We start from the raw sequence: 13789 nt of genomic DNA on the forward strand, positions 1-13789 counted from the left end.
GGAGATAAACCAGGTCCTGCAATCCTCAAGAATAAACAGGCATAGCTAATGGATGTATGGCTGGTAGCTGGTTCAGGGGGCTGTTTAGAGACAAACGCCCTGGAATATGGCAGGCATATGACGGACATTTACAGCTCGGTTTTCCATGCCTGTAGGAAAAATGAGACTCATTTTATTAGTAGCTGCCATGTGAAACACCAGTAAAAGCTGAGCTTACATCCGCAGTCATATGGCTCCCAGAACTGACACTTGACGAGTGGAAAGGTTTAAGAATATACCAAAGAAAGACAGGAAGACATTTACAATAAATCTAGAGTGGCTATGATTTGCAATAAAAGACTCAAAAACTGTAATATTCCTGTTGGAACAGTTGTACTTTCAACACAATATGACTTGTAATGAGGGAGGATGGAGCACTCAGACCCTTTACTTCAGTAAAAGTAGGGATATCATAGTCTAAGAATACTCAATTACAAGTAAAAGTCTAGAAATTAAAATGTCATCTAAAATCTGCATTAAAACCCTCAAAAAATGTAATATTCCTGTTGGAACAGTTATATTTGCAAGAAGAAGTACTGAGTACTTTGCTTCAGAAAAATTGGGGATACCATAGTCTAAAAATACACAATTACAATTGAAAGTCCAGAAATAAAAATGTTACTTATGTGAAAATACAGAAGTATTTAAGTACTTATTGCATCAAAAATAAAAGTACTCATTATACAGAATGGCTACTTTCACGGAGTTGTTTTTATAGAATATTAAATTGTTCTTTTGTTTTTATTTTTATCACAAAAATACATGTTTTTGTTTTCATGTTGTCAATGTGGAGGTTAGTTATAAAGTAATACATAAGTAACTAGTAGCTTAAAGTGTAATAAAAAGTACAATATTTAACTTTGAAATGAAGCAGAAGAGGCATGAAATGGAAATACTCAAGTCAAGTACAAGTATGTCAAAATTCTACTTAAGTGCAGTTCTTGAGTAAATGTACTTAGTTACTTTCTACCACTGCTTGTTAAGTTTAGCCTACTTGCAAGTCTGTCATCAGTAACTCATAATCGATTAGAAGCAATAGAAAACACAAAAAAATAGAAACCCAAGTTCTTATTCTAGCCATAATATAAAAGATTGTTTCACACATGATGGGACACAAGATGTTTATCTTTGTAACTTTATTTTTTTTCTCCTATTACATCTGAGGAGCTACATTTGGCAACTTAATTATTTTGCATTAAAAATAACCTATTTAAACGAGATATAATGTATCAAACATAAAATAATTCATCAGTAGTATTTTGTGTTGAGACACCCAGAGCTCCAGACACCACACACCCTGAGTTAACATGGTGTACACCGCCTCCTTGTGGCCGACAGCGCTCACTGCAGCAGCGTGTCAGCCTCGACTTGAACCCGGAAACGAAGCTTCTCCTTCCTGTCGTCACATTTTACTACAGTTTGGAAGAAATGGCGGACATGGATGAATTGTTCGGGAGTGATGGGGACAGCGACAATGAACAGCGAGGTAATGTTGTCGCTCTGCCGCTGAAAGCCTGATTTGTTTACGATTTAAGTTAAGTTAGCTTGCCCATTAGTTAGCTTGTCCTGATGTGAAGGGCTTAAAATTAGCTTAGCCAGGCCGGTGATCGGGAAAAGTGGACCCTACACGTTATGTTACACTGATTTATTTTCCTAAAAAGCATAAACAGGATGTTTTCCAGCTTTGTTAGAAACTAGTTTAAGTTTGCTCTGTTCTTCATTCAGTTAATACTTAGTATTTGTGTTAGCTAGCTAGTGTAAACAAGCTAACGTTAGCTAAAACTGCATGCCCATGAAAGCGATTAAACTCTTTGTTTTTGATCGGTTAGCTGAGCTGGAAGTCGGTTTAGTCAATGATTGCAATAACACGAGTGATTCCGAGCACATGTTCTCATCAGACAGGCAGTTAAAAAATACTCAAAGTGATTAACTTGCGTTTTGAGATTTTATTTAGCTGTTCACCAACCTCTGCATCATTGTCACAGCATGAAATTGCTTTAATTTTACACAATTAAGCAGCTAAAAAGCATCTTATCATTCAAACATTCTCTCTGCAGCCATCCTAAAGTATCAATCAAATCTCACCCTAAAGAAAAAAACAGTTTCAGCTGTAAAATGTTGATTCAATCGTCTCTTAATGTGCACTTTCACAATATTTAAGTCATTCACGGTGTGCATTGGGGTGGACCACATGGGCTAAATCATTTATCACAGTATATGTAGTGTTTAATATTGATATACACACTCAGTGGCCAGTGCATTAGATGCATGTGTAAAATCTAAAGCAATGCAATACTACAGCTCCTACAAGATGACAATGTTCAGTATTGATTGGCACCATCAGAGAGGTATTAATGTAACTGTATGTGTGTCAGTGAGGTTGTCAATATAATGCAGGACAAGAACGTGTAATGTGAGAACAAATCTAAACCTCCTCCACAAACTCACTGGACATTCAGATCAAAGTGTTATGTGATATAATCCTTGTAGTTTTACACTGTGGGGAAAATCTTTTTGACTTTATCACAAGATCAGATTCCTTAAATTGATGAAACATTTTAGTTTGAAAGGTTCTGATGGTTGGCAGAAATACAACAACAACGAGTACATTAATAAATCAATCTGGGAGAAATTTAACAAGAAAAGTAAAGTAATGTAGCAGATGTAGACTGATTATCAGGGCCTGCCAGAACTTTGCTGATTAAAATGAATTGATTTAAAAATGCAACACTTTGGCTCTGATTCAGCATCCTCTCTCTGTCTGTAGTCTCCCTATGTACTGCCCACAACACTCGAATAATCTGAATCTGCAAAGTACTACATTTTGACACCAAGATTAACATTTTTACTGCAGACGTATGTCGGCTCCGAGTATTAGTTATTAGTCACCTTGATAATTAACAACCTGTACCCGTATTGGCCCTTAAAAAACACATTAGTTGATCTCTAGTTGTAAGTGGAGTGATTGGTAATAAAGAACGACGCGAGAGCAATTATGACAAACTGTAATGTCCTCATACGTTTCACTTGGCAACAACAACGTCCACCTGCTGTGAACGGATGAACTGAACTTCGTGCCATAAGACAAACAGTCCACTTTGTTGTATTTCAGAGTCGGGCTCTGGCTCCGGATCAGACTCGGAGCAGGAGAGACCCCGATCCGCCAGCAACGCCTCAGGCAGCGGCAGCGACAGCGAGAGGGAACGTGATGATGATGAGGAGGAGGAAGGCCAAGAGGGGGGGAAACCCAGTATAAACAAGGTGTGTGCAAGTGTGTGGATGGAAGCGGTGACAACGGTCGGGCATGCCTTGCTAGCAAGCCTGATGCCCTGAAAAATAATCACGTAGTCATGTCATTTTTATAATGTTGATATGCGCGTTAAGTTAAACAAACTCACCTTTCCTTCCTCCTAATAGGAGCTGTTTGGTGACGACAGTGAAGATGAGCAACACAGTCAGCACAGCGGCAGCGATAACCAGTCTGAACGCTCAGGGAACCAATCGGACGCTAGCATGCACTCAGACCAGGGCGACAACGATCACTCTGACGCTGAGCAGCACAGTGGCTCAGAGCACGGCCATCGAGACGAAGATGAAGACGAGGAGGACGGGGGCCGCCGGTCAGACGGAGGAAGCCCGGCCGGCAGCGGGATGTCCGGAGGAGGGAGCCCTCACTCTGAGAGGGGCAGCGTCCGCTCAGACAGAAGGTACTCCAACACAGGAGAGATGGTATTTTAAAGATGCACTGATATGTTACAGAACAAGATGACATCCTTTTTTTTCCTGTGGTCAACAAACAACAGTCTTATGACAAGTTATTTAGATTATCTCTGTGTTTTTCCTCTGCTAGTTTTTCTTGGTGTGTGCTTTCTGCGCATGTAAATGCATAGTGACGTACATTTCTCTATTTATAAAGATGGCGGCTTCTAAGGTGAACTGGTCTACTGTGGAGTTTTTAATACGAACTCTTTGAGAACTTAACATAATAAGATTGAACGTTTGAAATACTGACTGAAACAAACGAGGAAGAGGAATTGTATTTGCATGTCACACAGCTGTTCCGATTACATTTTTTGTTGCGTGTAAACACACCAGACCCTGTTAATACCGTTCCATGTAAACAGCTGACCCGAGGTCTTCAGTTGGAATGATGAAATATTGTCCGTGTAAACACAGCTGGTGTTTGTTTTGGTCTTTTCAAGGGATTTGTTGACAGCAATAAAAACCCTTAAACTACATGTGCCACAAATTGTGCAGCCAACACCCCAAAACCCAAAGATAATATATAGATATAAAGGAATCAAACGATGAATCAGTTCAAATATCGACTAATATTCTTCTGATCAACTAATCATTTTATTCACTCGTTGTTTCAGCAAAATTAACTTGTTTCTTCATCTTGGAAGACGAAAACAAAACAACTTTATTGTTCATTGTTTTAAACCACAGTGCTGTGCACAGTGATCCTGGGACTCCTCAGTCGGGGCCGGGCACCCCTCACTCTGAGGCTGAAGGTTCTGGCAGAGAGATCCAGTCAGATGATGAGAAGTGGGAAGGAGGGGTGAAGAGTGACCAGTCGGAGGATGAGGAGGAGAAACGCCGTTACTCTGATGAAGAAAGGGAGAACTCTGATGACGAGGGCCCGAGGAACAGGAAGTCAGGTACTCCCAGTGGAAAATATTATTCACGAGCAGTATCATGAGCAGGCTGTGTGTGTTAATATTCTCACATCAGATTTTGTGGAAGAGGATTCGGGCCGTATGTGAAAATTTTATCCTGAGCTCTGAGGTTAATCTCAGAACTCTGAGATTATGTGAGATTAATTTTTCTCTTAGACTTTTTGCACGTGATAGTGAGCCTTTTTGACTTAATATAAGATGTGTTCACGTGTGTAATACATTTTATACCATACAGCCACGGGAAGATTAAACTGTTTTTGTTGTGATTTTATTTTTCAGAGTCTGCAAAGGGCAGCGACAGTGAAGATGATTTCCTCAGACAGAAAACCAAAGCAAAAGCCGCCTCCGATTCAGATTCAGACAGCGATATCGGAAGAAAGAAACGTAAGAAACAAATGCTTTTACTGCAGGCTAAACCTTATTGGTTCATGGTAGCATCTTTATTCAAATATGAGTTTTATTTGATTAGGTGCAGCTGAGTTCTGTGTACTTTAAAGTCGTCTGTACTGTTCCACAGCGAAGGCGTCAGCAGCAGCGGCAGACGACCTGTTTGGCGAGGCTGACGACATCTCTTCAGACAGTGATGCAGAGAAGCCTCCGACCCCGGGACAGCCCCTGGTAACTGTCTGACCTCTCACTCTCTTTCTCTGTCCTCCACTCATCATCGAGCCTCTTTAATTGTGCCAAGTCCTTTTTACAAGAGTTCCCAAATCTCTTTTTCTCAGAGCCTCTCACTAAGCCTCTCTGAGCTGATCCCTATTATCAAGGGTCATTGAATCATACAGCTTTTTAAAAAAAAATGTCTTCCTCTCCCTGTGTGTGTGTGTAGGATACAGAGGATGGGATGGAGGGGGAGCAGGCTGAAGAGGAGCCCGCACCCGAAACTCGCATTGAAGTAGAGATCCCAAAAGTCAGCACGGACCTGGGATCTGACCTTTATTTTGTCAAGCTGCCCAACTTCCTGTCTGTGGAGCCCAGGTCAGAACCTTGGCACTGAAATATTATAATCAGATATCACACCTTAAGTATGATATCTGATCTTATTTGGAAAAGATAAAGAAATTACAAGAAAAAGATTAGGGAAGGCACCTTTCCAAAGCCTTACTGCAGCAATTAATGTCGAGATAATTGTTCTCTGCTGCTGGTGAGGAGAATTGTAAGAGCTTATACTTAAACATACAACAAATAACTTCTAACTGGTTATGAAACAGTCTTAAATAAATACTAATGCCTCTATATGACCTACATAAGTAAATAAGTCCATCAGCAAGAAGATTGGCTATTTCTACTGCATATAGGTTTAACAGTCATTCTCAATGTGTCCGGGTATCCAGGTTGGATAAGTCATGAAAGTAAAACTATTTTTTGGGTTGGAGTGCTGAGGATGAATTGAGAAGTCTCTCAACCTGAGGAAAGAAGCTGCTCTGTAGTCTGTGGTTTACTTTTACCCCTTTCCCAAAAAAACCCCACAAACACCCACTAACATCTGGCTTTTGCTTCAGTGTGATTTGGTACAGTCAGGATTCCTGCAGTTGTCACGGGTGTTTATCTGCTCCGATCAGCTGCGATGGAAACACAACATGCTGATTTACACGGACATGCTAATTTGGACATGCTGTGACATGCACTGAAGTCATGGACACTGGCTTGTTAATACTTTTAATTCCATCTCTGTCAAGCACCACGTGTAAAAGTAAAAGATGTTAAAAGGTAACCACTGTAACATTTACATAATTTTTACTGGGAACTATTTGACTATTATTTAAAGATCGACATTGATACCTTGTGTTATTGTGTTATTTCCAGGCACCGGCAATAACAAGGGAAAAAACTATGCAAAATATTATTTAAAGACAAAACCATAGACGCTAATGAATATTTGAATATCTGAAAACCACGACCCATCCCTCGTAACATTGTCAGTGGCTACCGTGTCATTGCCAGCTGCCTGATCGGTACTGTGCATGTGCAACTGTCAAGAGAGGTAAGGAAGAAGTGAGATGTCCCACTATTTTCCATCATCAGCTCCAGAAAATCATTGTCTGATTCAGAAGGTTATTAAGACTTTGTTAAAACAAATTTAACGTCTTCTGGATGTAGTCTGATGAGGTTTATAACATGCTGCTTTCTACTGTTTCCTGTTTTCTAGCGCATTTATGATAATGGTTGTGACACATGAGGGGAAAAAAAACAGAAAGACAAACTCATATCCTGGCAATGGGAAAGTAGTCAATCACCACATTTTAAAACCTGCATATACATGCTAATGTTGGTGGAAATAAGGTGTTAGTAGTAATAATTAATCTTACATAGGTAAGAATAGATACACTACCTCATTATCCTGCAATCAGCTTGGGTTAAATAAAATAAAAAAGAAAAGAATGACAGGAGTTGGTGGCGCTCGTATCACTTTTGTCCACAGGTGGCGCCAGAATCAACTAAAATGAAAATTCACTAAAGCAGCTTTAAGTTTTCTTTGTAGTCTGAAGCTAAATGTGTTGGGTCTGAATGAATAAAAGCCTCTGTGTAACTCAAGTAGAATATTTATTTGTATTTTAATTAAATCTATCTTTACAGACCGTTTGATCCTCAGTACTATGAAGATGAATTTGAGGATGAAGAAATGTTGGATGAAGAGGGACGGACCAGGCTCAAACTGAAGGTATGCAGTCCAGCTTGTCTGCATATGAGAAGGTGTATGTAGTTGTCTGTGTTAAAAAAATCCTGCATGCGATGCTTGTCAGTACACTTAGAAGTGATTTTGTTTGTGTGATCTGAGTTTATTCTTCCTCTCCCACAGGTGGAAAATACAATTCGGTGGAGAGCCAAGAAAGACGAGGAGGGAAATGAAACACGAGAGAGCAACGCACGCATCGTCAAATGGTCTGACGGAAGGTGTGTGTCTGAATGTTGGGTTTATTACACGTTGAGCAGGACGTGTTCTGTACTTTCCGTGCTTTTAACCGCCTTTTTTCCTGCCGCAGCATGTCCCTCCACCTGGGGAATGAAGTGTTCGATGTTTACAAAGCGCCTCTCCAGGGAGACCACAACCACCTGTTCATCCGTCAGGGCACTGGACTGCAGGGACAGGCTGTGTTCAAAACCAAACTCACATTCAGGTAACATGCCATTGTTGTGCTGGTGACAGGCTGCTATTAACATCCGAGTCTCACACAGGCTTGAGGCAAAAACCTCTGAGTTTCCAGGGAGACTCGTCCTCTGTCTGGCTCCCTGACAGCCGTCCCTGCACTAAATAAGCCCCAGGCTGCCTCTAATTCTAAACAACAACAATAGCAGCTTTCATTCAAACTCCATTCAGAAATGTACTCTATGCTGTAAGTCCCTGGATCACCTTATGCAAGCTGCCCAGGTTTCTCCGCGTAAGAAATATGTAAGCCTCTTAGCGCCCCCGAGTCCACCTGGATGTTCTGTCTTCTCAGACCACATGGGTCTAGTAGGACACTGGCCAAAGCTGCTTTAATGCACAACAGCCCTCCACACTCCCGGGCAGGACTTGTTCAGATTGAGTCTTATCATCACAGCAGAGTTTTGATTAGGATTAGGGCCGTCGCTGCTCAGGGTTCAAATGGATAGGACTCATGGTTTTTCTTTTAAAGAGGAGCATTAGTTCAGACTTTTCTGACAGAGAAGAGATTTAAAAATTAGAGACTTCGATCTGAAAGCAACATAAAACTTCATACACTGCCACATTTTCATGCTTCTGTAAGATTTAAATCACTAATCAGAGGGAAGGGTGACTGGTTCTACTATTATATGCATTATATGCATATGCAGAGCTTTTTAGGAAGCCAGCAAGGCTAGCTGACAGGCTAACCTCGACAGTTAAAAACACCTACAAAATGGTGAACAGTAACTACATTGTGCTAGTGAAGAATGTTTAAAGGAATTATTTAATAAAACGCACTGGGGAAATATGTACAGTCACCCAAAATCTAGTTTTGCGTAATCAAACTTTTTGACACAGCGCTGTAGAAAGGTCTGCCTGCACCCATCATCATTCTGTAATAGGGGGAAAAATGCTCTAGCAAAACAATCACAATCATCTTGGGTGGCACTAAACCTAGATTGCACTGTCGGTGACCAGGTTAGGGTTACAGCAACTTGCCATTGATAGTGTGTAGGTTGCTAGCTCTGAGGTTGTTGTTTTTTTGGAAAAAATTGATTTTGGAACATTAGCACGCAGCCTGTCTAATCATAACCCTCTTATAGGCACCAATGGCCAGCTTATACCCACAGTCTACATACAGTGAGTCCGACTACCTTAAATGTGACATTGGTGGTCTTCTGTGTTTCCAGGCCCCACTCCACAGACAGTGCCACCCACAGGAAGATGACCCTGTCCCTGGCTGACCGCTGCTCCAAGACGCAGAAGATCAGAATCCTTCCCATGGCGGGAAGAGATCCTGAGTCGCATCGCAACGAAATGATCAAGGTAACACTCTCACGCTCTCTGTCCGTCTGTTCTGTTTTCTTTCCTCAGTCTGGTCTGAGAATAATTTTGTTACCACAGAGATCACAAAAGGGTCACACTAGGCCAGTTGTTGACGAGCGTCATGCCCGGTTACATAAAGACATAACCTGACATGCTTATATAATGAGGTCACAAAGGGCCAGTGGAATGGAAATATGTCAGCAAGTGTGACGGTGGGCGGGTGGGTGTGTATCACTGCAGACAAGAAGTGCCGATAGCACAGTTTACAGTTTCACTGTGCTCAGCGAACACTGAGCAGGTGTGACTGTACCGGTTCAACTAAGAAACACAAATCTTCCCTTTACCCACATGCTTTAAAATACATGCCTATTATTTTGGCTGTGAATTGAGGATACCAGTGCCATTATCGATTCTGCTGATCCTGTTTATTTGAAGTCGAGCTGGATGCAGCCTGAGAGCTAGCTGTAGCAACAACACAGCATTAGCTTTCATTTAGATTTACATAGTCCAAGAAAAAAATCTGCAAGCCTGCCTGTGTGGTGTTAATGTTATTATAACACAGTATTTACCTTTGGCTTGGAGTGTCAAGTGTCAGATGTCAAACACATGGCATTCCTGGAATGTAAACCCATGTTGTATTGAAAGATCACTTGAAATTGTCATTTTACACAGTACTACTTGCAATGTTGCCTTTCTTCATGAAATGAAGCCACGCTGTGCACTATTTCTTTATTTCAGCTATAAATCCTTGTTGCAAGTTTCCAGGGGCGTAGATGCTTAAGTTTGATATCATTATGTAGCAGTCACATTGTGTAGTACTGGCTATCTTTTTTATTTTGGCTGAATTTCAATCCCTCTGGATTGATTGCAGTAGATTCAGATCACCTGTGTGCAGGATGTGGAGACTGGCTCCTAATTAATGAGTGAAAGCAGCTTTGGGCATTCCCCTCTCAGCCAGTCAGGGTGTGTCGACGCCCTTTTTGTGAAGGCTTAAGAGAGGTGGGGAACGGCACCCATGTCGGACTCATTCCATTCTGAGTCTGTCCCTCACACGCTGCAGACACCAATCCCCAAAGACTGTCAGCCAGAACTCTGTTCGGTTTAGACCCCATTTAGATTTCTTTACTGCCCCGTTCTTTGTAGTTGAGGCAAATTGTGTGTTTGCTTTCAAAACCACAATTGAGTGACCAGCAATAGTCACCCTTCAACTAGGCTACCTGCATCAGGGCCAGGCTTATTCGTGCAAGTGTGTTGCGTGCCTTTCAAATGGCCTGACGCCCGCAGGTTTTCTTTTGTTTGTTTATCTCAACTGTATCCCTTGAAACCTGAGCCCTGCTATACACCATCAGTTTACCCATTTTACTCCATTGGGGACTTGAAAGGTTGCAAAAGCATATTTCAGTTTCATTATCACCTGAAGAGGCATTTGTTGATTATCCAAGTATTTGGCATTATACATATATATTTTTTGTTTATATTTTTATATGGGTTGGGGCTGGATTGGGGCATTTTTACTGCCAGCGCTGCAGTTATTTTGTATCGCGATTGTCAGAAAAACACACCAGCATAGACACAGAGTTTAAAAGCCGTCTTTCAAAAGGTGGCAAAAGGTGAAAAGTCTTCAAGAAACTGGAACACGTCCGGTTGCCTACGACACAACACTTAGAATCATAAAAAGATAATTTTATTGTATGTAAGCTATGATGCTGAAGCTAGCTGTGATGCACGTTTTTTTTCTACCCAGAAGTTACAAACATTGTGAGTCGGTCTATTGATAAAAGGAAGTCCAATCCATCACAATCAGTCATATGATTCGGATGGATTGGACAATTTGGAACTTATAATCATCACTATATAAGTAACATTGTAGTCAGACATCAGGATGATCTGTAACCTAACCACGTGTAGGAGCTGATCATGTAAAAAACAACAACAACTTTAGTAAATACGACTACACGTGACCTTCCTCACCATTTGCACTTGTACTTGCCAGTTGCAATTGTTTTGGTATTAAAGAACAACAGAAGGTTAAGCAATTTGTTCTTTCTTGTTTGTTTTTCATTGGACTCAATTATGATTTCAAAGAGCCAACAAAGCAGCTTTTTCTTCAAAAGTACAGCTTATTCAGTTGGGGGATGACTTGAAATGGTTTTGGCGAACTAGTACGAGCGAATTGGCAGCCGAGGCTGAGAGACGGAGGACGCCAAATATTGATACTGAAAAGAAAATGTGTTTTCTTTGACAAAGGATTACAAAGTTTATGGCTTCTGTTTACTCCGATGATATATGATTGCCGCATCTGTCAGACCAATGCGACAGTCCTGCCTCTTGTCCATATTTTGACACAGAACTCCTTGGTTTGGCTCTCCCATTGTAGCTCGGTAAACAGATTAACATGGCAGCTGTTCACTTCTGTCGGATTTACAGTGTATTTTCATGAGTAGATACATCACGTGCTCTTGTAACGTCCTGAGTTTGCCCCAACTCTCCCTTTTCTTTCCTTTCTCCACCTTGAGCTGTCTTTGTAAGATGGATAGACAACTTTATTAATCCGAGTAGGAAATTGCTTTGTTACAGCCGTCATGTTCCATCAATCACAAAACAATAAGCAGGATAAGGGCACTCGAGGAAGCAGATAAGCAACAAAGTACGGCACAAAGAGACAGGAGCTAAAACAGAGCATTTCAGACAGAGGGGGGGATACAGAGCTGCAGCACTGGACAATATGAGAAAACTGATGGGTTTTTTTTAGTTCATATGCGCCAAAAGTCAGAGGCAAATTCCTCACGTGTAAAAACGTGCTTGGTAAATAAATTTGATTGTTGTTCGGATACGTACAAATAAATAATTGTAGCCCAAAAATGAAGCAGTGAGCCTCATTTCTGGTCAAAAAATGTATTTGACTAAAGACAAAACTGACAAATCCAAACCTGTTCATTGATGTTATTCATGTATGTACTGTAGCACAATCTGATATCGCCGTGTTGGTGTTATTCCTGTAAAATCATGATTAATATTGCTCCAGGACCATCACTGCTACTGATGGATCATGTGTTTGTAATGTCATAGCTGTGCAGTTTGGGGAAAAAGACTAGAAAAATATTCACATGGGAGAAGTTATCCTTTCTATGTTTATTGTTGTGAAAGAGTCTTCCTAAACAAACCAAGCAGCAACTGAACACTGAAAAACAGAAAATAACATCATAGTGATCAGATACACCATGTATTGTAAACATCAACAGACCACCTTACAGCTAATATTAATAGAAATGAATAAAATCCACCATTCCCCCTCTGCATTCAGTACCAGTATTAAAATTACCATCTAGAAACAAACTGTCAAACTTTAATCCAGTGCTCAGAATAATTCCTTCCCACTGTGGTGTCCCTGCTTGGCAGAAAGAGGAGGAGCGGCTGCGAGCTTCTATCCGCAGAGAGTCGCAGCAGAGGAGGATGAGGGAGAAGCAGCACCAGAGAGGCCTGAGCAGCAGCTACCTGGAGCCCGACCGCTACGATGACGAGGAGGAGGGCGAGGAAGCTATCAGCCTGGCAGCCATCAAGAGCAAATACAAGGGAGGAGGAGGCCTGAGAGGTGAGGATGAGAGGATATTTACCACAGACACTTTTTATCCTCAGTAACACCTTATAAGAAGTCAGAAGTTTAATGAACGTTTTCCTTTTTTCTCTCTATTCAACACAGAGGAGCGAGCGAGGATCTACTCATCAGACAGCGATGAAGGCTCCGACGATGATAAGGCCCAGAGGCTAATGAAGGCCAAAAAGCTAGACAGTGATGAGGTAGGTGTAGTATCCTTCTGCACAGACAGGGGGCAACGTGATGCAGGACAGTGTGGAGGTTGAAGAGCCAACATTACCCCCATGTGAACTGAACAGGACAGGAAATACAAGTCCTTGTAAAGAACATACTTTTTGAGGACAGAAATAAATGTAATGTGGTGAAGCCAGAAATGAGAATGCAGCTTTGACATGACAAACTGAATGTACTGAGAGGCTGAACACGATGTCTGCTGCAGTCAGCACTTGACTTCATATATCAGTGTCATCTCTTTTTTTTATGTGCAGGAGGGTGAGGGATCAGGCAAGAGAAAGGCAGAGGACGAGGAGGAAACGTCCACCAAGAAGGCCAAGAAGTATGTCATCAGCGACGAAGAGGAGGAGGAGGAGGAGGAGGAGGAAGAGGACGACGAATAATTCACTTTTTTTTATCATTCCACTGTATTATCAGTGCTCGGCCCACATGGCATATAAACAGCCATATTTTGTTTTGTAGATTTTCTTATGACCTGCGTGTGTATGTGTGTGTGTGTCGGTGTGGATGAGTGTTTGTGTGTTTGCTTGTTTATGTTGTGTACAGCAGAGGTGAGAAATAAAGAGATGGTTGTCTTATGTAACCAAAGCTTCCCCTTTATCTTTTTTTTTTTAAACATAGTGATTCATGTGTGTGAATCACTCTGTTGTTGTGAGATTATGAAACGTAGTGCTTAGTCTAGTTTCCAAACACAAAGGAGGTTAATGGGATAACTGTTGTAGGTTGATTTCAGATTAAATTGGGTAAACGGCGACGCCTGCCACTCACTCATTCACTCACTCTCACAAC

At 41.3% G+C, this 13789-nt stretch overlaps 1 protein-coding gene across 1 annotated transcript; it reads left to right on the forward strand.

Moving 5' to 3' along the window:
- Positions 1–1446: 1446 nt before the first annotated feature.
- Positions 1447–13588, forward strand: leo1 (LEO1 homolog, Paf1/RNA polymerase II complex component). Its single transcript, XM_073464890.1, has 14 exons — positions 1447–1525; positions 3152–3300; positions 3457–3746; positions 4489–4700; positions 4998–5102; positions 5236–5336; positions 5548–5696; positions 7296–7380; positions 7519–7613; positions 7703–7837; positions 9036–9171; positions 12571–12763; positions 12872–12969; positions 13255–13588. Exons 1-14 carry the CDS (start codon positions 1468–1470, stop codon positions 13381–13383), a joined length of 1935 nt encoding a protein of 644 aa, XP_073320991.1. The 5' UTR covers positions 1447–1467; the 3' UTR covers positions 13384–13588.
- Positions 13589–13789: the final 201 nt, after the last annotated feature.

This window comes from Pagrus major, chromosome 4, assembly GCF_040436345.1.
Source record: "Pagrus major chromosome 4, Pma_NU_1.0".
Classification (NCBI taxonomy): Eukaryota; Metazoa; Chordata; class Actinopteri; order Spariformes; family Sparidae; genus Pagrus; species Pagrus major.

Excerpts from the sequence above, each read along its gene's own strand:
- leo1 (XM_073464890.1), top strand. The coding sequence starts at position 1,468 with ATGGCGGACATGGATGAATTGTTCGGGAGTGATGGGGACAGCGACAAT. Across the intron at positions 3,747-4,488 it reads AGCGTCCGCTCAGACAGAAG|TGCTGTGCACAGTGATCCTG; the intron begins GTACTCCAACAC and ends TTTAAACCACAG. Across the intron at positions 5,337-5,547 it reads CGACCCCGGGACAGCCCCTG|GATACAGAGGATGGGATGGA; the intron begins GTAACTGTCTGA and ends GTGTGTGTGTAG.